The sequence below is a fragment of the Mauremys mutica genome, chromosome 17 (genome assembly GCF_020497125.1).
Source record: "Mauremys mutica isolate MM-2020 ecotype Southern chromosome 17, ASM2049712v1, whole genome shotgun sequence".
NCBI classification, from domain to species: Eukaryota; Metazoa; Chordata; order Testudines; family Geoemydidae; genus Mauremys; species Mauremys mutica.
In genome coordinates, this window is record NC_059088.1 from 17,239,008 (window position 1) to 17,264,205 (window position 25,198).

General features: G+C 63.5%; 1 protein-coding gene across 2 annotated transcripts in view; it reads right to left on the minus strand.

The window, feature by feature from the left end:
- Positions 1-4,787: 4,787 nt before the first annotated feature.
- Positions 4,788-25,198, minus strand: part of KIRREL2 (kirre like nephrin family adhesion molecule 2) — a 28,026-nt gene continuing 7,615 nt past the window's right edge. The window contains exons 3-16 of one of the 2 annotated variants that reach the window (XM_044990672.1): positions 19,215-19,364; positions 18,572-18,721; positions 18,273-18,430; positions 17,281-17,431; positions 16,663-16,768; positions 16,245-16,393; positions 15,654-15,781; positions 15,399-15,525; positions 14,644-14,744; positions 12,658-12,856; positions 12,012-12,122; positions 10,312-10,421; positions 7,933-8,016; positions 4,788-7,559 (exon numbers count right to left, since the gene is read on the minus strand). In XM_044990672.1, coding sequence (XP_044846607.1) covers positions 7,140-7,559; positions 7,933-8,016; positions 10,312-10,421; positions 12,012-12,122; positions 12,658-12,856; positions 14,644-14,744; positions 15,399-15,525; positions 15,654-15,781; positions 16,245-16,393; positions 16,663-16,768; positions 17,281-17,431; positions 18,273-18,430; positions 18,572-18,721; positions 19,215-19,364 — 2,144 coding nt within the window. In that variant the 3' untranslated portion in view covers positions 4,788-7,139. Of the gene's footprint in view, positions 7,560-7,932; positions 8,017-10,311; positions 10,425-12,011; positions 12,123-12,657; positions 12,857-14,643; positions 14,745-15,398; positions 15,526-15,653; positions 15,782-16,244; positions 16,394-16,662; positions 16,769-17,280; positions 17,432-18,272; positions 18,431-18,571; positions 18,722-19,214; positions 19,365-25,198 lie in introns of both variants that reach the window. The other variant, XM_044990671.1, reaches the window with a different exon arrangement.

Here is a 25,198-nt window from a genome sequence, read left to right on the forward strand (position 1 = left end):
GGTGCTGGGGCTGAATGGGTCAGATCCAGGGGGCAGGGAGTGGGCGTGTATCAGGGTGGAGGGGTAAGCTCTGGGGGGCTGGCATTGGGTGAGTACCAGGATGGATGGGTCAGGTCCAGGAGGTGGGGAGAGGGCGGGTTCCACGCTAGATGTGTCGGATCTGGGGGTGGGAAGTGGGTTGGTTCCAAGCTGGATGGGTCAGCTCGGGGGTGGGGGGGGGAGGGACTGGCAGGTACCAAGCTGGATGGGTTTGGTCCTGGCAGCGGGGAGTAAGCGTGTAGTGGGCTGGATGGATTGGCTCCGGGGCACAGAGTGGGCAGGTTCTGGGCTTCGGGGGGCCCAGAGTGGGTGGGTTCTGGGCTGGATAGGTCGGATCTCGGGGGCAGGGAAGGGGCAGGTGTGACGAAGTGGGACTGTTCGCACTGGGGGCTGGGTACAGATCCTAAGTATCTAGCAGCAAAAGGCCATGCAGCCAAATGCCTGAAGCTCTGTCTCCTAGCAACGGATGGCCCGGCCCCTCCCTGCAAAGGTGCATCTAAAGGTGTTGGAGACAAAGGGGTCAGGTGACCTCCTAGCCCGGGAGAGAAGCTGAGGAGAGAGGAGGGGCCGGAGGGGGCTGGGCAGACTGGAATTGGCTGGGGAACGGAGGGGAAGCAGAGCAAAAGGGCTCTGATCCCCGATGGGGGTTATGGGGTCCCAAGATGGACCTGACAAGGGGGGATCCTATTATCTGTGCCTGCAAGACCTGTGTTGGACTGTGTTCCTGTCGTCTAAATAAACCTTCTGCTTTACTGGCTGGCTGAGAGTCCTGGTGAATCGGCAGGGGGCCCGGGGGTGCAGGACCTGACTCCCCTACACTCCGTGACAGCAGGTATCAGGCTGGATGGGTCGGGTCCAGGGGGCAGGAAGGGGGCAGGTTACTGGTTGTATGGGCCAGATCCGGTGGGCAGGGAGGGGGTGGGTACTGGGTAGGGCCGGCTCCAGACCCCAGCGCGGCAAGCACGCGCGTGGGGCGGCAGGCTGGGCCGGTGGACCTGCCGCAGTCATGCCTGCGGGAGGTCCACCGGAGCCCCGGGACAACCGGACCTGCCGCAAGCATGACTGCGGAGGGGGCGCTCCTCCCGCGGCTCGGCTGGACCTCCCGCAGGCATGACTGCGGAAGCTCCACTGGGAGCCGCCGGACCAGCCAACCGTCCGCAGCTGCGGGAGGTCCAGCCGAGCCGCGCGACCAGCGGACCCTCTGCAGTCATGCCCGCGGGAGGTCCGCTGCTCCCGGGGCTCCGGGGCGTCTCCCGCGCCTGACTGCTTGGGGTGGCCAAATATGTAGAGCCGCCCCTGGTACTGGGCTGGATGGATCGGTTCTAGGGGGTAGGGAGAGGCTGGTACTGGCTTGCTGGGTCTCCTCTGGGGGGCAAGGAGGGGGCGGGTACCGACCAGGATGGGTCGCCTCCGGGGGCATGTGTTACTAGGCTGGATGGGTCAGGTCCAGGGGGTGAGAAGGGGGCAGGTACCGCGCTGGATAGGTCGGATCTGGGGGCAGCTATGAGGGGCAGGTACCGACCTGGCTGGCTTGGCTCTGGGGGCAGGTGTTACCAGGCTAGATGGGTCGGGTCAAGGGGGTGGGTTCTGGGCTGGATGGGTTGGATCCGCGGTGTGTGTGTGACGTTATTCACATAAAGTCAAGGAATAACAGATCCACGGCTTTCCCCTCATCCACAGAGCCAGTTATCTCCTCCTAGAAGGCAATTAGGTTAGTCAGACATGACTTGTCCTTGGTGAATCCATGCTGACTGTTCCGGATCACGTTTCTCTCCTCTAAGTTCTTCAAAATTGATTCCTTGAGGACCTGCTCCATGATTTTTCCAGGGACTGAGGTGAGGCTGACTGGCCTGTAGTTCCCTGGATCCTTCTTCAGGGCCGCCCAGAGGGGGGGGGGGCAAGTGGGGCAATTTTCCCCAGGCCCCGGGGCCTGCAGGAGCCCCCACGAGAGTTTTTTGAGGCCCCTTGAGCGGGGTCCTTCACTCGCTCCGGGGGCCCTGAAAAACTCTCGTGGGGCCTGGGCCCCTGAGCATCTTCTGCTCCTGGTCTTTGCCGGCGGGGGATCCTTCCACTCCGTGGCAGAAGGACCCCCCGCTGCCGAATTCCCGCCGAACTGGGACCCGCCGCTGAAGTGCAGCCGGGTCTTCGGCGGTAATTCGGCGGCGGGGGGCCCGCCGCTGAAGTGCCCCAAAGACCCGCAGCAGGAGCCCCCTGCTGCCGAATTACCGCCAAAGACCCGGCTGCACTTTGGCGGTGGGGGGCCCCCGCTTCGGCGGTAATTCGGAGGTGGGGAGCCCCCGCCGTGGGTCTTCGGGGCACTTTGGCAGCGGGTCCCGGAGCGGAAGGACCCCCCGCCGCCAAATTACCACCGAAGCGGGGGCCCCCCACCGCCGAAGACCCCAGGCCCCCGGAATCCTCTGGGCGGCACTGTCCTCCTTCCCTTTTTTAAAGATGGGCTCTACATTAGCCTTCTTCCAGTCATCCAGGACCTCCCCCGATCACCATGAGTTTTCAAGGATAATGGCCAATGGCTCTGCAATCACATCCGCCAACTCCTTTAGCGCCCTCGGATGCAGCGCATCTGGCCCCATGGACTTGTGCTCGTCCAGCTTTTCTAAATAGTCCCGAACCACTTCTTTCTCCACAGAGGGCTGGTCACCTCCTCCCCATGCTGTGCTGCCCAGTGCAGCAGTCTGGGAGCTGACCTTGGTCGTGAAGACAGAGGCAAAAAAAGCATTGAGTACATTAGCTTTTTCTACATCACTAGGTTGCCTCCCCCATTCAGTAAGGGACCCACACTTTCCCTGACCTTCTTCTTGTTGCTACCATACCTGAAGAAACCCTCCTTGTTACTCTTAACATCACTTGCTAACTGCAACTCCAAGTGTGATTTGGCCTTCCTGATTTCACTCCTGCATGCCTGAGCGATATTTTTATACTCCTCCCTGGTCATTTGTCCAAGCTTCCACTTCTTGTAAGTTTCTTTTTTGCATTTCGGATCAGCAAGGATTTCACTGCTCAGCCAAGCTGAACAGGAAGCACAGGCCGCATGGCAAGAGACTATAAAAGGCAGCTGCATCCCCTCCATTTTGTCTTTAATCCTGCTTCTTACCTCTGGAGGAACTTTGCTACAAACTGAAGCTCTGAACAAAGGACTGAATGACCCACCCAAGCTGTGGGTGCACTCCAGAGACTTGACTTAAGCCAGCAGTTTATTCCATCACTGCTACAAGCCTGAACCAAGAACTTTGCCATTACTGTGTGTAATCGATTCCTTTAACCAATTTTAACTCTCATCTATATTTCTTTCTTTTTATGAATAAACCTTTAGATTTTAGATTCTAAAGGATTGGCAATAGTGTGATTTGTGGGTAAAATCTGACTTGTATATTGACCTGGGTCTGGGGCTTGGTCCTTTGGGATCGGGAGAACCTCTTTTCTTTCACTGGGGTGTTGGTTTTCATAACCAGTCATCCCCATAACGAGTGGCGCTGGTGGTGATACTGGGAAACTGGAGTGTGTGAGGGAATTGCTTGTGTGACTTCTAGTCAGCCAGTGGGGCAAAACCAAAGTCCTCTCTGTGTGGCTGGTTTGCTGTGCCTTAGTGGTAAAGGAAATCCAGCCCTGCGCTAAGCAATTTGTCCGGAATTGATACTCTCAGTTGTGTCCCGCCAAAGGCTGCTTTTGTAACAAGGTGGTACCAGGCTAGATGGGTCAGCTCTGGGGGGCAGGGAGAAGGCGGGTACCAGGCTGGATGGGTTGGCTCGAGGGGCAGGGAGCTGGTGGGTACTGGACTGGTTTTGTCAGGTCTGGGGGCAGGGAGGGTGTGGGTACCGGGCTGGATGGGTTGGCTCCTGGGCGGGGTGTGTGACTAGGCTGGAAGGTTGGCTCCGTGGAGGGGGCGGGTGTTACCAGGCTGGATGGGTTGGGTCAAGGGGGCAGGATACTGGGCTGGATGGGTCAGCTCTTAGGGGTGGCTGTTACCAGGCTCAGTGGGTCAGGTCCAGGAGGCGGGAAGGGGGCGGGTACCATGCTGGATGAATAGGGTCTGGTGGGGCTGGTACTAGGCTGGATGGGTCAGCTGTGGGGGGTGGGGAAGGGGTGGATACCGGGCTAGATGGATCCATTCCAGGGGGAGGCGGGGATGGGTTCCCGGCTGGATGCATTGTCTCTCAGGGGGCACGTACAAAGCTGGATGGGTTGGGTTCAGGGGGCGGGAAGGGGGCAGGTTCCAGGCTGTATGGGTAAGCTCCAGGGAGTGGAGAGGGGGCAGGTACTGGGCTGTATGGGTCAGCTCCGTGGGGAAGGGAGGGGGTGGGTACGGGGGTGGATGGGTTGGATCTGGGGGTGGGTGTTACCAGGCTTGATGAGTTGGGTCCAGGGGGTGGGAAAGGGGCGGGTCTGGTGCTGGAGGGTCAGGGCTGGGCGGGGCTGGTACCAGCCTGGATGGGTCAGGACTAGGGGGTGTGAAGGGGGCGAGTTCCAGGCTGGATTGGTCAGCTGTGGGGGGCAAGGAGTGGGTGGGTAATGGGCTGGATAGGTCAGCTCCAGGGGTCAGGGAGGGAGCAAGTTCTGGACTGTATGGGTTGGCTCTGGGGGGACAGGGAGGAGGGTGGGTACCAGGCAGGATGGGTCGGCTCCAGGGGGCAAGGAGGAGGGTGGGTACCAGGCTGGATGGGTTGGCTCTGGGGGGACAGGGAGGAGGGTGGGTACCAGGCTGGATGGGTTGGTTCCAGGGGGCAGGGAGGAGGGTGGGTACCAGGCTGGATGGGTTGGTTCCAGGGGGCAAGGAGGTGGTGGGTACCAGGCTAGATGCGTCAGGTCCGGTGGGCATGAAGGGGACGGGTTCCGGGCTGGATGGGTCAGCTCTCAGGGGGGCTGGGAGGGGCAGATACCAGGCTGGATGGGTCGGGTCTGTGGGATGGGAAGGGGGCGGGTTCCAGGCTGGATGTATTGGCTCTGCGGGGTAGAGAGGGGGCGGGTACTGGACTAAGTGGGTCATCCTTGGGGAGGCAGGGAGGAGGCAGGTATCAGGCTGGATTGGTCAGTTCCGGGGGGCAGGGAGTATGCGGGTTCTGGACTAAATGGGTTGACTCTGGGGTAGCAGGGAGGGGGCAGGTACCGAGCTGGATGGGTCACTTCTGAGGGGCCAGGAGGGGTGGGTACAAGGCTGGATAGGTTGGCTCTGAGGGGCAGGTGTTACCAGGCTGGATGGGTCGGCTCTGGGGAGCAGGAATGGGGTGGGTATTGGTCTGCATGAGTCGGCTCTGGGGGGCAGGAAGTGACGGGTACCAGACTGAATGGGGCAGAGAGGGGAGCAGGCACTGGGCTGGATGGGTCAGCTCCAGGGGGCAGATTCCAGGTTGGATGGGTCAGGTCCAGGGGGTGGTTTCTGGGCTGGACATGTTGGCTCCTGGGGGCAGGTACCAGGCTGGATGGGTTGCCTCTGGGGATCAGGTGGTACCAGACTGGATGGGTCAGATTCGGGGGGCAGGGAGGGGGTGGGTACCGGGCTGGATGGGTCAGATTCGGGGGGCAGGGAGGGGGTGGGTACCGGGCTGGATGGGTCGGATTCGGGGGGCAGGGAGGGGGCAGGTGTCGCTTGGATCCAGGGGGCGGACCCAGGCAGTCTTTGCCAGGCTCCACCCCATCAGGCTGGTTCCCTAATAAAAGTCTCACTGACTCTTTCCATGTGTTTTATTAAATATAAATTATTTAAGTCTGCGCCATTGCGACAGGAGATTGACAGGTGTGGGGGGGTCACCCTGAGAACTCCCCTCCCCCCTGTGGGGGAACCCAGTGCCTGGGGATGGCCGGGAACCAGGGTGTTTTTAATGGTAGGAAAAACCCAGCCCCCAGCTGAATGGATTTGGCCCAGCTCAGTTACTGCCAGAGACTGTGGCCAGGGCCCGGCTAGAACATCAACATCTTGCCGCCGTGGTCTTGCAGTGGGGAATTAGAGCTGGTGTCCCTTGGAGGGGGGAGGTCCTGTGCCCTAGTCCCTCCCAAGCCAACCAGGCCACTGCCCTGGGGCATGCCTGAGGTTCCACGCTCTGAGAGGAGGAAACTGCCCTTAGCATCCCAATGGGCTGTTAGCTCCGAGCCCCACAGATCTGTGGGGCCCCTAACAGTCCCACCCCAGCAGGGGGTGGGGGTGGGGCAGAGGGCAGCAGACCCAGCCCCCCCATTGGTGGTGTGTGGGAGGGTGCTGCCATTGGGGGGATTCACGCATATGTCCACTGCCCTCCATGAGCCCCATGGTCAGGCTGCACAGGAAAGCTGAGAGCTGCCATTTTTACTGGGCCTGCAACGCCAGCAGGCGGGCTCTAGCATCAGCTGCCATCTTGGTTCTGCGGTCGCCATCTTGCGTCCAGGCCTGGCTGATCCAGTGCCAGCGGCAGTGGGGGAAGCCACTCGGAAATCCAACATCCACTGGCTCCTCCCTCCATTCGTCTCTGCAGGAAGCTGATCGGGCTGTTAGCCATTTTGAGCCCCTCTTGGTGGCCATTTTGTATCCACCTTGGCAGCCCTGGGCTAAGCCAACCGGCCGATTTCAGGAAGTGATGGGACCATCAGCCATTCTGAACCCACCTCAACGTCCCAGGACTAAGCCAGACTTCTTCCCCAGCCAATTGTATTCATCACCAGGCTCAACCGAAGAAGTAAGCTGGGCCAACGGCCATCTTGAACCCAACTCAATGGCCATTTTGAACCCATGTGATGGCCATTAGTGTCTCTAACCTTGTGACTTCTTCCCTATCCAGTGCAAATCCATCCCCAGGTCCAACGGAGGAAGTCAACAGGGCCGTTTTGAACCCCCTTTGTCAGCCATTTTGAACCCATCCCTTGATTTCTACTCCCAGCCAATAGCCACTCATCCCCGCCTCTAGGAGGAAAAAGTCAACTGGGGAGACAGCCATTCTGAACACCTTCCCCCAGCCGATGGCCACTCATCTCCACCTCCAGCAGCACAAGTCAGCTAGCCTGTTGGCCATTTTGAGACAGTTGGCTAAGCTGAAGCTACACCAACCCTCTCCCACAACAGGGACGACCCTGGGTGTCTGTCCCCCAGTGGCTTGATGTGTGTTGGGGAGGAAGAGTCACACATGTGTCTGCATGCGCTGCTGGGTGGGCCGCCCGTAGTCCGACTGTTGCGAGAGGGAGGTGTAGGAGAAGCGGGAGCCACCTGACACCTTGCTGGCCTGGTCTGAGTGTTCGTAGCCATTCTCTGCCTTCTCGTAGGCGCTGGGCTTGACGTAGCTGGTGAAAGCCCGGGTGTAGGGGGCCGTGAGGTAGCCCCCCCCATACACCCCATCCTGTGGGTAGTGGGGCTCGTAGGCTGTGCGGGAGCTGGGTGCCCCCAGTGTATAGCGGTGGCTGTAGGGCTGCCCTGAGGTGGGGAACATGGCAGCATGGGACCCGGCGTAGAGGGGGCGCGGGGCCGGGGCGTACTCTGAGAAACTGCCAGACAGGTGGGGCTCCTCATGAGCACGGACCTTGTAGTAACCGTTGGTGGGGTCCTGGGGGGGTAGAAAAGAGACATCAATGAGCCAGAGGGGGGAGGGGAGATTGGGGGCTGCCCCTCAGAGTGGGGGGAACTGCCCCAAGTGTGACTGACACAGCAATGCTGCCTGAGTCTGCAGAGAGCCTGTGCCCCTTGGTATTGGGAAGAGAGGAGCTGCTGTCTGCATCCCAATGAGGTGTGAATTTCCAGCTCCTGTAGCCTGGGGGGACCCCCAACCCCACGCCAGCAGGGCACTCTATGTGGGGCAGGACAGGGCCAGGGGAAGTGCAGGGGGGCCACTGTGCCTTTAAGAGAGGGGGAGGAGACACCATGGCATTGCCTCTTGGGGGAAAGGGGGTGGGGTCTGGGTCAGGGGCGGGGCTTCCCACCTTAATGTCCTGGCTGCCCTCTTCCTCCTCCAGGATCTCGCTGTGCTCCGTGTGCGATGTGGCTGGGGACTCGCTGCTCGTGGCCTGTGGGGGTGAGGGGAGGAGGGGGAGGGGCTGAGTCTCGAGGTAGGGGGGTCCGGCTTTGTCACTCACTCCCTGCAGCCAGATCCCGGGGCCCCCCCATGAACCTACTGAACCTGGATGCATAGCCCAGCGTGGCATTGTGGGGCGCCAGGCCATGGGGAGCAGGGTGAGGGGCTCAGTAGGGGGCGCTGTGCTGTGGGGAATGGGAGGTTTGTCAGGGGGCAGTGCCATGGGGCAGAGGCACAATAGGGGGGTGCAGTGCTGTGGGGACCGTTGGGCTCGGTAGGGGGCACAGAGGAGAGGAGGCTCAGTAGGGGGCGCTGTGATATGGAGACCGAGGGGCTCAGTAGGAGGCGCAGTGCCGTGGGGACCAAGGGGCTCACTAGGGGGCGCTATGCTGTGGGGGCTCAGTAGGAGGCGCAGTGCCGTGGAGACCAGGGGGCTCAGTAGGGGGCACAGTGCCGTGGGGGCTCAGTAGGGGGCACAGTGCCGTGGAGACCAGGGGGCTCAGTAGGAGGCGCAGTGCCGTGGAGACCAGGGGGCTCAGTAGGGGGCGCAGTGCCGTGGAGACCAGGGGGGCTCAGTAGGGGGCGCAGTGCTGCGGGGGCTCAGTAGGGAGGCACAGTGCCGTGGAGACCAGGGGGGCTCAGTAGGAGGCGCAGTGCTGCGGGGGCTCAGTAGGGAGGCACAGTGCCGTGGAGACCGGGGGGCTCAGTAGGAAGCACAGTGCCGTGGAGACCAGGGGGGCTCAGTAGGGGGCGCTATGCTGTGGGAGCTCAGTAGGGGGTGCAGTGCCATGGAGACCAGGGGGCTCAGTAGGGGGCACAGTGCCGTGGGGGCTCAGTAGGAGGCGCAGTGCCGTGGAGACCGAGGGGCTCAGTAGGAGGCGCAGTGCCGTGGAGACCAGGGGGCTCAGTAGGGGGCGCAGTGCCGTGGAGACCAGGGGGGCTCAGTAGGGGGCGCAGTGCTGCGGGGGCTCAGTAGGGAGGCACAGTGCCGTGGAGACCAGGGGGGCTCAGTAGGAGGCGCAGTGCTGCGGGGGCTCAGTAGGGAGGCACAGTGCCGTGGAGACCGGGGGGCTCAGTAGGAAGCACAGTGCCGTGGAGACTGGGGGGCTCAGTAGGAAGCACAGTGCCGTGGAGACCAGGGGGGCTCAGTAGGGGGCGCTATGCTGCGGGGGCTCAGTAGGGAGGCACAGTGCCGTGGAGACCAGGGGGGCTCAGTAGGGGGCGCTATGCTGCAGTGGCTCAGTAGGAGGCGCAGTGCCATGGAGACCGGGGGGCTCAGTAGGAGGCGCAGTGCCGTGGAGACCGAGGGGCTCAGTAGGAGGCGCAGTGCCGTGGAGACCGAGGGGCTCAGTAGGGGGCGCTATGCTGTGGGGGCTCAGTAGGGGGCGCTATGCTGTGGGGGCTCAGTAGGGGGCGCAGTGCCGTGGAGACCGAGGGGCTCAGTAGGGGGCGCTATGCTGTGGGGGCTCAGTAGGAGGCACAGTGCCGTGGAGACCGGGGGGCTCAGTAGGGGGCACAGTGCCGTGGAGACCGGGGGGCTCAGTAGGGGGCACAGTGCCGTGGAGACCAGGGGGCTCAGTAGGGGGCGCTATGCTGTAGGGGCTCAGTAGGGGGCGCAGTGCTGTGGAGACTGGGGGGCTCAGTAGGGGGCGCAGTGCCGTGGGGGCTCAGTAGGGGGCGCAGTGCCGTGGAGACCAAGGGGCTCAGTAGGGGGCACTATGCTGTGGGGGCTCAGTAGGAGGCGCAGTGCCGTGGAGACCGAGGGGCTCAGTAGGGGGCGCTATGCTGTGGGGGCTCAGTAGGGGGCGCTATGCTGTGGGGGCTCAGTAGGAGGCACAGTGCCGTGGAGACCAGGGGGCTCAGTAGGGGGCACAGTGCCGTGGAGACCAGGGGGCTCAGTAGGAGGCGCAGTGCCGTGGGGGCTCAGTAGGAGGCGCAGTGCCGTGGAGACCAGGGGGCTCAGTAGGGGGCGCAGTGCCGTGGGGGCTCAGTAGGAGGCGCAGTGCCGTGGAAACCAAGGGGCTCAGTAGGGGGCGCAGTGCCGTGGAAACCAAGGGGCTCAGTAGGGGGCACTATGCTGTGGGGGCTCAGTAGGAGGCGCAGTGCCGTGGAGACCGAGGGGCTCAGTAGGGGGCACAGTGCCGTGGAGACCGGGGGGCTCAGTAGGGGGCACAGTGCCGTGGAGACCGGGGGGCTCAGTAGGGGGCGCAGTGCTGTGGAGACCGGGGGGCTCAGTAGGGGGCACCATGCTGCGGGGGCTCAATACAGGACACCAGGCCACGCTCACCATGGGCTCCTTGACATCTTCCTCTGTATCGCTGGGCCGGCTGGGGCTGCTGTCGCTCGTGGTGATCTGCACCAGGACATCCGTCTTGGAGAGCTTGGTGCCTTGTTTGGCTGCTGGACACAGACAGACACAGGAGCGTGAACCTCTCCTGGGTCCTCAGCTCCCCTATGGGCCCCACCCACCACTGGTTCGGGGGGGCGGGGAAATCTGTGCACCCCATTGGTGTGGTTCCCCATCCCACCTCTGGGGTGGGACAGCCAGGTAACAGCTGTACATAACACTGCACGGGGATGACTCCCCTGGTGCTAAGATGCAGCCGCCTCTGCATGGGAACAGCTCGCCTGGCACTGAGATGAAGCAACTGCCACTGGAACTGGAGGCTGGGTAGCAGTAGAGAGCTGTTATCCTGCACCAGCCATTGGAGAGAGAGGTTACACTTATCCAACGAGCTGTCCAGATCCAGTCACACACGTGTGTTAAAAGAGATATGCAGCGGGGTTACCACATCAGTGCAGACGTGTCTGAGACATGTCATGGCTCCAGGTGCACATGGGAATGACTCGTATGTTCATGTGTTGAGGGCCTAGGCACATGTTAAAGGGGCTGCCCACATATGTGAGGGTATGTTTGTGTGACCTTTACATGGGACACGTTTCATGCCTGTACAGACATGTTCTCGGGAGCATCAAGCCTATCCATGTCACCACGAGACTTCTAACACCAACCCGCGTGGGTTCCTGTATCTAAACTGGCGTGTCCATGTGTGTCCTCATGTGTCCCTATGCACAGAAGCGTGGGTCTGTGTGGTACCATGTCGGGGCATGTGTGGATCCACGTATTAGCCCAAGCATGTTAACACCTGTTAGAAGTGTGTCTGCATGTGAAGGGGGAAAGGCCCATCTCAGCCTTCGAAAAAGGCTTTTAAATTTAACAAAAGCTCCAGCAGCTCCCTGCCCTTCCCCCAGCCCCAGCTCACCGCACTCCGCCTCTGCCTCCTCTCCTGAACGCTCCCCCAGCTTCTCCTCCTCCCGCAGGTGAGCTGGGGCAGGGGGCGCGAGGAGGGCTCCAGGCGCTGCACGGCTCCGGCCTGGCCCCCAACCCCGACCCTGACCCCAACCCTGTCCCCAGGCGGCGCGGCTCTGGCCTGGCCCCGGCTGAGCGGCCCAGGCCTAGCCCCGGCCTGGCCCCCACCTCCAAGCAGCGCGGTAAGGGAGCAGGGAGGGGGTGTTGGATAGAGGGCAGGGGAGTTGGGGGGGTGAATTAGTGTCGGGGCGGTCAGAGGGCAGGGAACAGGAGGATTGAATGGGGGCAAGGGTCCGGGGGGGCAGTCAGGAAGGAGCAGGGGTTGGATGGGGCGGTGGGGGGCAGTCAGGGGCAGGGGTTCCAGGGGCAGTCGGGTCAGGGAGAAGGGGTGGTTGGATGGGGCAGGGGTCCCGGGGGGCCATCAGGAATGAGAGGAGGGGTTGGATGGGGCGGCAGGGGGCAGTCAGGGGACAGGGAAGGGGGGTGGATGGGGCAGGGGTCCGGGGGGGGCGCTGTCAAGGAACGTGGGGGGTTGGATGGGGCAGGAGTCCCGGGGGCGTGGGGGGCATGACCCCCTCGTGGGGTGAGGAGGAGGGAATCGGTTGTTAATATTTTGGCAGCTCATCACTGACTCACGTCTGTAAGTGGGGCGGGGCAGAGCTAGCCAGTGACCTCACCTTTCCCATGGCACCAGCGCAGGCAGCAGACAGACACGCCAACGACCAAGACCAGCAGCAGGGTGACGGCAGCCGCGGCCGAGGCCCCGATTATCATGATGGGCAGGACCTCTGTGGGGGAAAGAGCAGATGAGAGCGGGTCCCTGCTGCTAAAGCACATGGACAGCTTGCCCAGTGCTGAGATGCAGCCACCTCTGGGGTGGGGCAGCTGGGGAACAGCCACACATAACACCATATGGAGACAGCTTGCCTGGCACTGAGACACAGCCACCTCTGGGGAGTGGGGACAGCAGGAGAAAAGTCGCACATAACACCTCACAGGGATGGCTCCCCCAGCACTGAAATGCAGCCACCTCTGGGGTGGGGCAGCTGGGGAACAGTCACACATAATGCCTCACGGGGATGGTTCATCTGGTGACAGCCACCTCAGGAGTGGGCCATCTGGGTAAGTTGTAGCCGGTTTGGTGTGGGAGGGTGAGGCAATTGGGTCAGGGGTTGGAACCCATGGGACCCATCCTGTCAGCATGGGGCTAAGAGGTGCCAGTCTGTGCAGCTGTTGCAGGGTTGGGTGTGGGTGGGGCCAGCTGGGCTGTGGGGAGGGCTAGTGTGGATGTGGGCAGGGCTATGGGCCAGGGGCAGGGCTTACCCTGCCGGCGCAGTGTGACGGCTGCTGAGCGGGCCCCGAAACGGTTCCATGCCGTGCAGTTGTAGGGCAGGGCGAAGTCCTCCAGGCGCGTGGGCTGGATGAGCAGGGCCGAGAGCACCCCCCGCTCCGTCAGCGCTGTGTCCACTGTGAAGCGCTCCTCTGAGCCGCTGTCCAGCACCCGCTCGCCCCATGCCCACACCTACCGCGAGACCGAGACACGGGCCCTGTCAGCGGGAGGGCAGGCTGGGGAGGGGTCAGTGGGGGGTGGGCAGGGGACAGCAGCACTCACGATGTGGTTGGGGGCAGGTTGGGGAGTTCAGGGGGTGAGTCAGGGGCCAGCCCTCATGATACAGTCGGGGCAGATTGGAGGGCCGGGGGGCATCTGCACTCACAATGTGTTCGGAGGCAGGTTGGGGAGCTGGGGGTGAGTTGCGGGGCAGGCAGGGGGCAGCACTCACAATGTGGTCAGGGCAGGTTGTGGGGCTGGGCTATCAGTGGGGGCAGCACTCACAATGTGGTCAGGGCAGGTTGTGGGGCTGGGGTATCGGTGGGGGCAGGGGGCAGCACTCACAATGTGGTCAGGGCAGGTTGTGGGGCTGGGGTATCGGTGGGGGCAGGGGGCAGCACTCACAATGTGGTCGGGGCAGGTTGTGGGGCTGGGGTATCAGTGGGGGCAGCACACACAATGTGGTCAGGGCAGGTTGTGGGGCTGGGGTATCGGTGGGGGCAGGGGGCAGCACTCACAATGTGGTCAGGGCAGGTTGTGGGGCTGGGGTATCAGTGGGGGGAGGGGGCAGCACTCACAATGTGGTCAGGGCAGGTTGTGGGGCTGGGGTATCGGTGGGGGCAGGGGGCAGCACTCACAATGTGGTCGGGGCAGGTTGTGGGGCTGGGGTATCAGTGGGGGCAGCACACACAATGTGGTCAGGGCAGGTTGTGGGGCTGGGGTATCAGTGGAGGCAGCACTCACAATGTGGTCAGGGCAGGTTGTGGGGCTGGGGTATCAGTGGGGGTAGGGGGCAGCACTCACAATGTGGTCGGGGCAGGTTGTGGGGCTGGGGTATCAGTGGGGGCAGCACTCACAATGTGGTCGGGGCAGGTTGTGGGGCTGGGGTATCAGTGGAGGCAGCACTCACAATGTGGTCGGGGCAGGTTGTGGGGCTGGGGTATCAGTGGGGGTAGGGGGCAGCACTCACAATGTGGTCGGGGCAGGTTGTGGGGCTGGGGTATCAGTGGGGGCAGCACTCACAATGTGGTCAGGGCAGATTGTGGGGCTGGGGTATCAGTGGAGGCAGCACTTACAGTGTGGTCGGGGCAGGTTGTGGGGCTGGGGTATCGGTGGGGGCAGCACTCACAATGTGGTCAGGACAGGTTGTGGGGCTGGGGTATCAGTGGGGGCAGCACTCACGATGTGGTCAGGGCAGGTTGTGGGGCTGGGGTATCGGTGGGGGCAGGGGGCAGCACTCACAATGTGGTCGGGGCAGGTTGTGGGGCTGGGGTATCAGTGGGGGTAGGGGGCAGCACTCACAATGTGGTCGGGGCAGGTTGTGGGGCTGGGCTATCAGTGGGGGCAGCACTCACAATGTGGTCAGGACAGGTTGTGGGGCTGGGGTATCAGTGGGGGCAGCACTCACGATGTGGTCAGGGCAGGTTGTGGGGCTGGGGTATCGGTGGGGGCAGGGGGCAGCACTCACAATGTGGTCGGGGCAGGTTGTGGGGCTGGGGTATCGGTGGGGGCAGGGGGCAGCACTCACAATGTGGTCGGGGCAGGTTGTGGGGCTGGGCTATCGGTGGGGGCAGGGGGCAGCACTCACAATGTGGTCAGGGCAGGTTGTGGGGCTGGAGTATCAGTGGGGGCAGGGGGCAGCACTCACGATGTGGTCAGGGCAGGTTGTGGGGCTGGGATATCAGTGGGGGCAGGGAAGCAGCACTCAATGCAGTGGGGGGCAGGTTGGTGGGCTGGGGGGGTCAGGGGGCAGCACTCACAATGCGATCAGGGGGGGGCGTGCTCCTCACTAGACACTCCAACCGTGCCTTGTCCCCCAGCGCCGTCTGCTGGCTGGACTCAGTGGTGATAATAGGGGGCCCTGCAATGGGGGAAGGCAGAATTAAGGGGGTGCGGCACCTACTCATACCCCCCCCAGCACAGAGACACCCCCGTCCTCAGACACCTTCAGGGCCGGTGCAACTTCCACCTTGCACCCTCCCCCGTCCCCGAGCCCCTGCCCTGAGGCGTCCCCCCCACAGCAGCTCCCCTCCTCTGCCCTGAGGCACCCCCCCCCCAGCTCACCCCTGCTCTGCCTCCTATCCAATCAGCTTAGGCGCCGCAAGCCTGGGAGGCAGGAGAAGTGCAGCAGCGAGGGCGTGCTCGGGGAGGGGGCAGGGCAGGGGTGAGCTGGGGCGGGAAGTTCCCCTGCGTGCCACCCCCCTCCCTTACTTGCTGCAGGCAGCCCTCCCTCCCCCCCCCGCCCCAGCTCCCTCCGCCTAAATGCCGGCGGCGACTGGGGCGGCTGAAGATCCGGCCGTCGCGGTCACTGCCGAAGAAAATGCCGCCCCCCAAATCCTAGCGCCGGTTGCCTAACTAGTTGCACCGGCCCTTGATGCCTTCCCCACACCCTACAGGAAGCAACCCCCATAGGGCTGGGCCACCTGAGGCTCCACCATGGAAGCCCCAACCCCAGGCAATGCCCAGCCCCCAGGCAATGCCCCACCCCCATGAAATGCCCCACCCCTGCCCTCACCGTTGACTGCCAGCGTCACCTCCTTGTCAGCCACACCGATGCGTGGCACGATGGCCTTGCACACGTAGGTGCCAGCATCCTCCTGCGTCACGGTCTTTAGGTGCAGGGTGTTGCCATTGCTCAGCACCTGCAGCCACATGGCAGGGGTTAGAGCAGGGGGGCCAGGATGCCTGGGTTCCAGCCCCAGCTGTGGGAGGGGAGTGGGGTCTAGCAGTTGGAGGCGGGAGCCAGGACTGCAGCAGGCAGGTCACTCACCACGCCGGATCCCTTCTTGGTCCAGGCCAGGGTGAGGGGCGGGTTCCCAGCCCAGGTGCAGGTGAAAGAGGCGTCGGCCCCGACATCCACGGTGAGGGGCTTGGGCTGGGAGACCAGGTGGGGCCCAACTGCAGGGGGAGGATCCAGTCAGTGCAGGGGTGGGGCTTGTGGTGGGGGGGCAGGGTCATCCTCCCAACACTGCCAGACCCACCCCCTATGGTTCCCTGCCAATACTGTACCCCTCCCCCGTGCATGCCCACCTTCAATTGTCCTCCCCCTGCTCAGTGCCCAGCCCCTGCAGCAACCACAGCCTGGCTCCCTAACTGTGCCCTCCCCGCAACCCGCTGCCCCCTACCCATCCCTCACCCTCCCAGCCTCACCCTCTTCCCCACTCCCCATACTGCCAGCACCCTGCCCCCCAGCACCCATCCCCTGAAAACCCCGCCAGTGCCCACCCCCACTCACAGCACCCATCCCCCACCTCCCCTGCAAGCCCCCCACGCCCACCCCCACTCACAGCACCCATCCCTCACCTCCCCTGCAACCCCCCCACGCCCACCCCCACTGACAGCACCCATCCCCCCCACTCACAGTGCACATCCACCAGGGTGCTGACATTGGTGCTGCCCACGGCGTTGGCCACCTCGCAGGACACAGGCTGGGTGAAGAAGGAGTGATCCACCCTGGCCTCGTAGCTGTCCCCATTGGCCTCGGCGATGACCACGCCGCCCTTCGCCCACCTGCCCCACAGCCGGCGAGGGGGCGGGGAGGAGACGCACAATTAGGGGGAGCCTCTGCTGCATCAGCTGGGGGCAGTACCGCCTGTTCCCACCAGGGGGCGTGGATTCCCCGCTGTGCCCGGCAGGTAAGGCAGCAAGAGCCGGTGAGAGGGGGCCTGCACGTCCCCACTGCAGCCACCAGAGGGCAGTGCATCCCCGCCCCCTCCCCTGGCTGGGCCCGCGGGGTCTCTCAGGGCACCCGGACGCCGGGGTCCCCCAGCGGCTCTTACCGGTAGCCGGTCACCTCGGGGTTGGCAGTGGCGGTGCAGAGGAAGCTGACCTTGCCCCCCTCTGGGACGGTCTGTGGCTGGACAGAGAGGATCACGGTGGGGGGGTCTGGAGGGGGGAAGGGGAAGACGGTCAGAGACATGCGACCAGCTCTGGGGTGGGGCTCACCTGCTCCCCGCCGAGCCCCCTGCCCCTCACAGCACAGTGCCCCCCACCGGGCGCACCCCCACCCACTGCAGCACAGCACCACCGGTCGGGCACCGAGCCCCCTGCCCTGCCCTCACAGCACAGTGCCCCCCACTGGGCGCACCCCCACCCACTGCAGCACAGCACCACCGGTCGGGCACCGAGCCCCCTGCCCCTCACAGCACAGTGCCCCCCACCGGGCGCACCCCCACCCACTGCAGCACAGCACCACCGGTCGGGCACCGAGCCCCCTGCCCTGCCCTCACAGCACAGTGCCCCCCACCTGCCCCTCCCCTGCTCCCCACAGCACAGTGCCCCTGTTGAGCCCCTTGCCCAGGCCCCCACAACACGGTGCGCCTGCCAGCTCCCCTCCCCCCACAGCATGGCGCCCCATGCCAAGACCCAGCCCTGCCCCCCCCCAGGTCAGGACTCACACAGCACGTCAAGGGTGATGGAGGTCTGCTTGCCAGCAGGTGCGGCCGGGTTGGCAACGCGGCAGGTGTAGGCGCTGCCCATGTCCTGGGTGCTGGGCGTGAGGAGCAGGGTGCTGATAGCCGTCGACCGCTTCCCATCCTCCATCAGGGCCTGGGGGGCAGGAGCAGAGGTCAGGCCTCAGCCTGGGGCCCATTAGGCCCATCCCCAAAGGATGTTTTGCGCCCTAGGCGAAACTTCCACCTTGCGCCCTCCACCTCCCCCGCGCCCCCGCCCTGAGGCGCCCCCCCCCAGTAGCTCCGCCCTGAGGCGCCCCCCTTTCGGCAGCTCCCCACCCCCCACCTTCCGCTCTGAGGCACCCCCCCGCCCCAGCTCACCCCTGCTCCGCCCACAAGCACGAGTACCCCGAGCACGCCGTGGCTGCTTCACTTCTCCCGCTTCCCAGACTTGCGGCACCTAGGCTGATTGGCGTCGCAAGCCTGGGAGGCGGCAGAAGTGAAGCAGCCACGGCGTGCTCGGGGAGGAGGCGGGGCAGGGGTGAGGCGGGGCGGGGAGTTCCCCTGCATGCCGCCCCCCCCTTACTTGCTGCTGGTAGCCCTCCCCGTGCTCCCCTGCCCCAGCTCCCTCCGTCTAAATGCCGGGGGCGGCCGAAGATCCAGCTGCCGCGGTCGCTGCCGAAGAAAATGGCGCCCCCCAAATGCCAGTGCCCTAGGCGACCGCCTAGGTCGCTTAAATGGTTGCACCGGCCCTGCCCAAAGGGGTCCCGGGGGCTGGGAGGGAGAATCTCCAACCCCCGCACTGTGCCGTCCTTTCATGCCATATCCCACCTCCCCTTTAATACCCTCTCCCCCCGCTCCTTTAATAGCCTGTGTCTCACCACACACCTGGTTTGCCCTTTAATTCCCAACACCCCACACGCTTCAGGCAGCCCTTTAATAACCTGCCCCACACACATACCCTGTGCCTCCCCTCTAATGCCCCCCTGGCATCTCACCTTGGCATAGAGGGCAGAGTCTTGCAGCTGCCCATTGCGGTACCAGCTGATCTCAGGGGCAGGCTTGGCACCAGACACCTGGCAGGTCAGGTTGTAGGGCACGCTGGCCTGGACCCGGACGATGGGGCCATTCTGGACCACGGGGTCATTGGGCGGTACTGGGGGGGCAGATGGGAGACAGGGGATCAGTGATGGGGTGGGAGTCCCCAGGGCGGTGCCCCAGCTGTGGGGAGAGGGGGCTCCAGTGCTGTGAGCTTCCCCAGGGTGGTTCCCCAGCTGGGGGGGGAGGGGACACTCACGGAGCACCGTGAGCTGGGCACGCTGGGAGCGCAGCGCCGCCTGCGTAGCCTGGCACTCGTACACGGCGTCGTCACCAAGCTCAGCAGACTCAATCCTCAGGTTGTGCTGCCCGGCCGCCGGATCCCCGACAATGGAGTACCGGGACCAGCCTGCGGGAGAGAGGGACAGACTGCAGGGACTGGCACAGCACCCCCCAGGGACCCCCATCTCCCCCCACTGCAGCACAGAGCCCCCAGGGATCCCCAGTCCCCCTCACAGCACAGCACCCCGCAGGGACACAGGGTACCCCCCCTGCAGCACAGCACCTCCCCAGGAACCCCTGGTCCCCCCTCACAGCACAGCTCCCCCGGGTACCCCCCATCCCCTCCCCCACAGCACAGCACCCTGTGGGGTCCCCTGGTTCCTGCCTTGCAGCACAGTGCTCCCCAGGGACCCCCAGTTCTCCCCCAACAGCATGGTGCCCTATGGAATCTCCTGGTCCCTCCCCCCCCACACTGAACAGTGCCCCCGGGGACCCCCAGTCTGGTCCCCTGCAGCACAGTGTCCTCTGGGGACCCCAGTCCGCTCCCCTGCAGCACAGCGCCCCCCAGGGACCCCCAGTACCCCTCGCAGCACAGCGCCCCCTGCTGACCGCATACATACCAGGCAGGTCTCGCTCTCCGCCCAGTGCCAGGCCATCCTTGGTCCACTGCACCATGCCCTGGTAGCCCACAACCACGCAGGCCAGCGTCACCGACTGCCCTGCCACGATCACCTGGTCCATGGGCTGCTGAAAGAAATACGCCCCCCAGCCTGGCGGGCGGGGGCAGGGGGAGGTGTTAACCAGACAGGGGCCCAGGGATTACAGGATGGGGGACTGGGAGCCAGGACTCCTGGGTTCAATCTCATCTTGGGGAGTGGAGTTCATGAGGGAAGGCTCCCAACAGGCGCACAAGGTGGGGGGAGATTGGATGGAGAAAGGGAGCAGCATGGGGAGCACAGGCCAGTGGGGATGAGGGATCCCAGCAACAGGGGAGGGGGGGTGTGGGGAGCCCAGGCCAGAGGGGATGAGGGATCCAGGCAGCAGGGGAAGGGGGCATGGGGAGCACATGAGGGGGAGATGGGGAATCTTGGCAGCAGGGGAGGGGTTGGTGTGGGGAGTGCAGGCTGGGGGGATGGGGGATCCAGGCAGCAGGGAAGGGGTGTGAGGGGAGGGCAGGATGGGGGGGATGGGGAATCTAGGCAGCGGGGAAGGGGGCATAGGGAGCACAGGATGGAGGGGGGGGGGATGGGAGATCCCGGCAGCAGGGGATAGGACCACCCAGAGGATTCAGGGGGCCTGGGATCTTCGGCGGCGGCGGGGGGGGACCGGCTTTGGCGGTGGGGGGTCCTTCCGCTCCAGGACCCGCCACCGAAGTGCCCTGAAGACCTGCGGCGGGGGCCACCCCACCGCCGAATTACCACCGAAGACCCGGCACTTCGGCAGCGGGTCCCGCTTCGGCGGTAATTTGGTGGCGGGGGGTCCTTCTGCCCTGGAGCGGAAGGACCCCCACCGCCGAAGACCCGGAGTGGAAGAAGCTCCAGGGGCCCGGGCCCCATGAGAGTTTTCCGGGGCCCTGGAGCAAGTGAAAGACCCTGCTCCAGGGGCCCCAAAAAACTCTCGTGGGTGCCCCTGCGGGGCCCGGGGCAAATTGCCCCACTTGCCCCCCCCCGGGCGGCCCTGGCAGGGGAGGGGGGCATGAAGAGCGCAGGATGGAGGGATGGGGGATCCAAGCAGCACGGGAAGGGGGAGCTGGAATGAGGCCCCCAGTAAATCCATTTGATATTGCAAGTGAATGAGGGCCTGGCGCAGCTGGAGGGGCCTTTCTGTGGGGCCTGAAAAGGGTGAGGCAGGGTGGGGGCAGGGAGACGGAAGGGGCAGGAAGAGAGGGGTGCATGGAAGGGCAGCTGCTGTAGTTGCCAGCGGGGCACAGAATGGAGCCTGGGACCTTTCCCCTCTAGGGGGCGCAGCTGTGATCTGGACCCAGGATGGCGGCCTGGCTTGCTGGGGTGGGTCTGGTCCACCTGCCCTGCTGCCCGCCCCGAGGAGTCCATAGGGGAGGGAGGGGGTTATGGGGTCTCTGCCAACCTCCCCACCCTGGGCACCTTAAGTAGGGTTGTAAGGGCATTGTGGTGCCAATCCCCACAGAGCTGGCCCAGCCTTTCTGTGGGGCTGGCAGGCTGGCTGGAGGGGACACAGGGGGGACGTAGGTGCCAGGGACCAAATGATGCTAGGGCTGGAGAACAGGAGTCAGAGACCCCCGCAATGTACTCAGGGCTATTTGCCCAGCATAAGGTGGGGGCAGATTGGATGGCAAAGTGCCTCCTTACTCCCCCCAGCTCCACCCCCCACAGACACACCCTCCCCCAGGGTCCCGCCAGCCCTTCCCCGGGGACCTCTGTCCCCTAGCCTAACCCCACAGATACCCACTCACCCAACAGCCCCCAACTGTCCACCCCATCCCACTATAGATACCAGGGCCATTCTTAGGATTTATGGGGCCCTACGCAGTATTATTTAACTGGTGCCCCATGCCTGACTTGGGGCACAGCCACCACCCCCACCTGCGGACCCCCCAGAAGAACCACCCCCCATTGCTGACACACACTGAGCTTCCTACACAGCAGACGCTGCGGCAGCCCCGGGGGGAAGGGACAAGGTAGCAAAGCAGAGTCACGGTTCCCCACCCTGGACCCTCTCCCTCGGGCACAATGCGCAGTACCAGCGCATTCGGCTCATTGAATACGGCCCCTGCCTAAGGAGACTGCAGCGCACGCTGGGTGTGCGGGAGCCGACCCGCCCTGACCTGCTGTCCCAGTGGTGCCGCAAATTCTCGGATACCCTGTGCAGCCGTGAATGCCTAAGGACAGCCCTGGTAGATACACCCTCCCCCCACCTAATTCTGCCCCCCGATTGCCCTGCAGACTCTCCCCACTACCCCATTCCCCCTTGGCCTTGCCTGAGACACCCCCACCCCCGCCAGCCTTCTATGCCCCAGCCCCCCTGGGGCAGGAACTGCTCCATTTACTGCGGGGAAGGAGCCCAGAGGCTGAAGGGTGAAAGTTCCTTTCTGCGCCACTGAGATTCCTCGGCTCTGATCTCCTGGCTAAACCCTTCTTAATTCCAATCCAATAACACCGCCCTTTGTCCCGATTGTTTCCAAGTTTACCCAATAAACCAGGATCTGAATAAGGGGATAATCCTCTGAGGAGGGTCAGGAGGGAGCGAGACAGAAGCACATATGCCAGGCTTTGTGCAGCACAGGGGATCCAGGAGTCCCAGCTCTAACCCATTACACCCCACTGCCTGGGCCAGACCCCAGGAGTCACAGACTATCAGGGTTGGAAGGGACCTCAGGAGGTATCTAGTCCAACCCCCTACTCAAAGCAGGACCAGTCCCCAGACAGCTTTTTGCCCCAGATCCCTAAATGGCCCCTCAAGAATTGAACTCATAACCTTGGGTTTAGCAGGCTAATGCTCAAACCACTGAGCTATCCCTCTGCCCATCCTGACTCCTAGCTCTCCAGAGCAAGGGATAGAACCCAGGAGTCCTGGCTCCCAGCTCCCCTGCTCTAACTCACTAGACCCCACTCCCTCCCAGAGCTGGGGATAGAACCCAGGCGTCCGGGCACGCAGCGGGTTTCCAGGGGCAGGCAGGGAAGAGCGATGGGTGGGAAGCAGGTCATAACCCCCTGCAGAATTGGGGAGGAGGATGTCCTGGTTAATTTCCAGCCCCCCTTGTTAATTTCACCCCTTGACTGGTTTTGGCTTCACTGATACTGAATCCTCCCCCCCCCCCCACACGCACAAATACACACATGCTAATTAGATTCTGGCTCTGAAATTACAGGAAAGTTAATGGGATTTCTGTGGGGTGGGGAGATGCATGAGGGATTCCCCCCCCCCATGCACAGTGTCAGGCGATGGACACCAGCCACGAAGCAGGGACAGATGGGCACTAAATTCTCACCCACTTGCAATGCCCAGCGGGTGGGGGGGGGGCTGGGCTGGGTGTACGCTGGTCATCAGGGGAGGGCAGAGGGGGCTATGTACGCACACACACAGATGTAACACACACACGGAGACGCACACACACAGCTGTGACAGACACACACACACACAGAGCTCTGATACCCATACACACACTGCTCACTGACACACACAGCTTTGGCTTGATACACGAACACACCTCTCTCCTCTATAGCCAGTGACACTGACTCTGACCCGCTCCGCATCACACGCTGACTGAGACACACTCGGTGACATTGCCAGATTTACACATACACAAGGGATCACGCACACCCTGACCCAGATTCACGCCTCCTGACACCCCCGCACACCCTGACACACACAAACAGGCTCACCCCCCTCCCCCCGCATGGACACAACCATGCACAGACTCACACTGGTGCTGGGGCATAGGGTCTCACACACAGACACACACAGTCCAGGGATGACCACCTGGACTCACCTCCAGGCTCCCTGAGAACATTCACACCCCATGACGCAGACTTGCAGCAACAGCTGCAGTGCACCGGGCTGACGCTCACATCCTGACACACCTGCTAACCAGCGCTCAGCTCACTGGGCTGGTCCCATGCCCCCACTCCTGGCCTGGGGGAAAAGATACATGGCACCCTGGGGAAGACCCCTACTACAGCACCCCACTCTTCTCCCAGAGCTGGGGAGAGAACCCAGGAGTCCTTGCTCCCAGCCCCCCCTGCTCTAACCACCAGACCCCACTCCCCTGCCAGAGGCAGGGATAGAACCCAGGAGTCCTCACTAGAACCCACTCTTGGCCCACAGCTGGAAATAGGGGGAATGATTCCCAGTGGTTAGAGCGAGGGGGGGCTGGGAGTCAGGATACCTGGGTTCTATCCTGGCTTGGGGATGGGAGCATGTCTAGTGGTTAGAGCCAGGGAGAGGGGGAGGATTGGGAGTCAGGATGCCTGGGTTCTCTTGCCATCCCTCCTTCCCCACTTGTCAGTTCTCCCACCCCCTGCACTCAGAGATACTCAGCTGCATTTCCATGCTCAACAGCAAATCCCCTTGGAAGCTGCACAGAGGCCTCAGATTCCTGCCTCCTAACAGGCGTGAAATCTGGGCCCATTGTGCGCCTGGCTCTGGGGAGGGGGCACTGGAAGCTGCGCAGTTCCAACAAATAGCTTTGTGCAGAAAGTGGGGCCCTGCTGATCCCAGCCTGGCTAGGCCCCCAATAACCCCCCCTGCACAGAAGGGGGGGGACAGAATGGGGGAAAGGGCCAGCAGAAAGCACTGAGTCTCCGAGGATGGAAATAGCCAGAGGCAGGGTGGGTTAGCGGTTAGAGCATGGGACAGCGAGTCAGGAAACATGGACTCCACCATGTGAGCTCTGGGGCGGGGTGGGGCTGGAAGCCAGGACTCCTGGGTTCTGTCCCTGGCTCTGCCCCTATACTGCTGCCCAGGTGATCTTGGACAAGTCCTGTTGCTGCTCCGTGCCTCAGTTTCCCCCATCTACATAAAGGGGATAATGAGAGTGACTGGCAGAGGGGGCAGCCTCAGGAAGCTGTCCCATTCCCCACCCACCTGAGCCACCCAGTGCCCCCCATTAGCCCTGGGGCCAGTCTCTTGTCTCTCATGGGGCAGGGAGGGGTGGATGAGGCGTGTGATTGCAGTGGAGGGCCAGGCAGACAGAGGCCAGGCCATGGGGGGCTGTGGGGTTAATGCAGGGCCCACACAAAGCCAGTGTTGTTATGCTGGGAGTGGCAGTGGGAGGGTGTGGGGCGGGGAGGAACATGGGGGGCCCCACCCTGGGGCAGACAGCTTGTGAGAGCGGGAGCCGCCAGGACCCACAATGGATGCCTTTGTTCTGGGGCTCATTCAGCGCCCATCCCCCCTCCTCCGTCCAGCCACCCCCATGCCTGCTGCCTCAGCAGCCCAGAGCAGGGCTGGCCACTCCCCCCGCCTCCTCAGCCTGGTCCTCCTGCCCCACAGCCTGCAACCCCTCTCCACTGGCCTGCCCTGCCCCCCCACCTCCACCAGCCTGGCATCTCCACCAGCCTTTCCCCCCACGGCCTGTGACACCCACCCCGCCCAGCACTTCTCCACCTACGCTGGCCTGGTCCCCCCCTGCCTCCACTGGCCTGGTGCCTCCACTAGCCTAGCCCCCCATGGCCTGTGACCCCCTAACCCCATGGCCAGCACCCCTCCACCTATGCTGGTCTGGCCCCCCTGCCTTCACTGGCCTGGCCCCCCATGGCCTGCACCTCCCCCATGTCCTCCAGCCTGACTCCCCCAGCCTCCCAGCCTGAACCCCCCACACCTCTGCCGACCTGGCCCCCACTGCCCAAAACACAGCCCAGCATTGCCCACCCAGCCCACTGGCTAAAGGGGGGGGGCAGCAGGAGAGAGAGAGAAAGTGGGGGGTGCAGAGGGCAGGATATGGGGATAGATAAATGGATGGGTGTCCATGTGTATGCACCTTCTCTCCCCTCCTCCCCACTGCCCCTCCCCCCTTTCACTGCAGGGAGGGGGGAGTCTTGCAGCTGCACAGGGCCACCCCACTGACATGAGAAACCCCCCTCATGCCCAGCCGGGCACCCCATGGCAGGGGTTGTGGGGCACATGC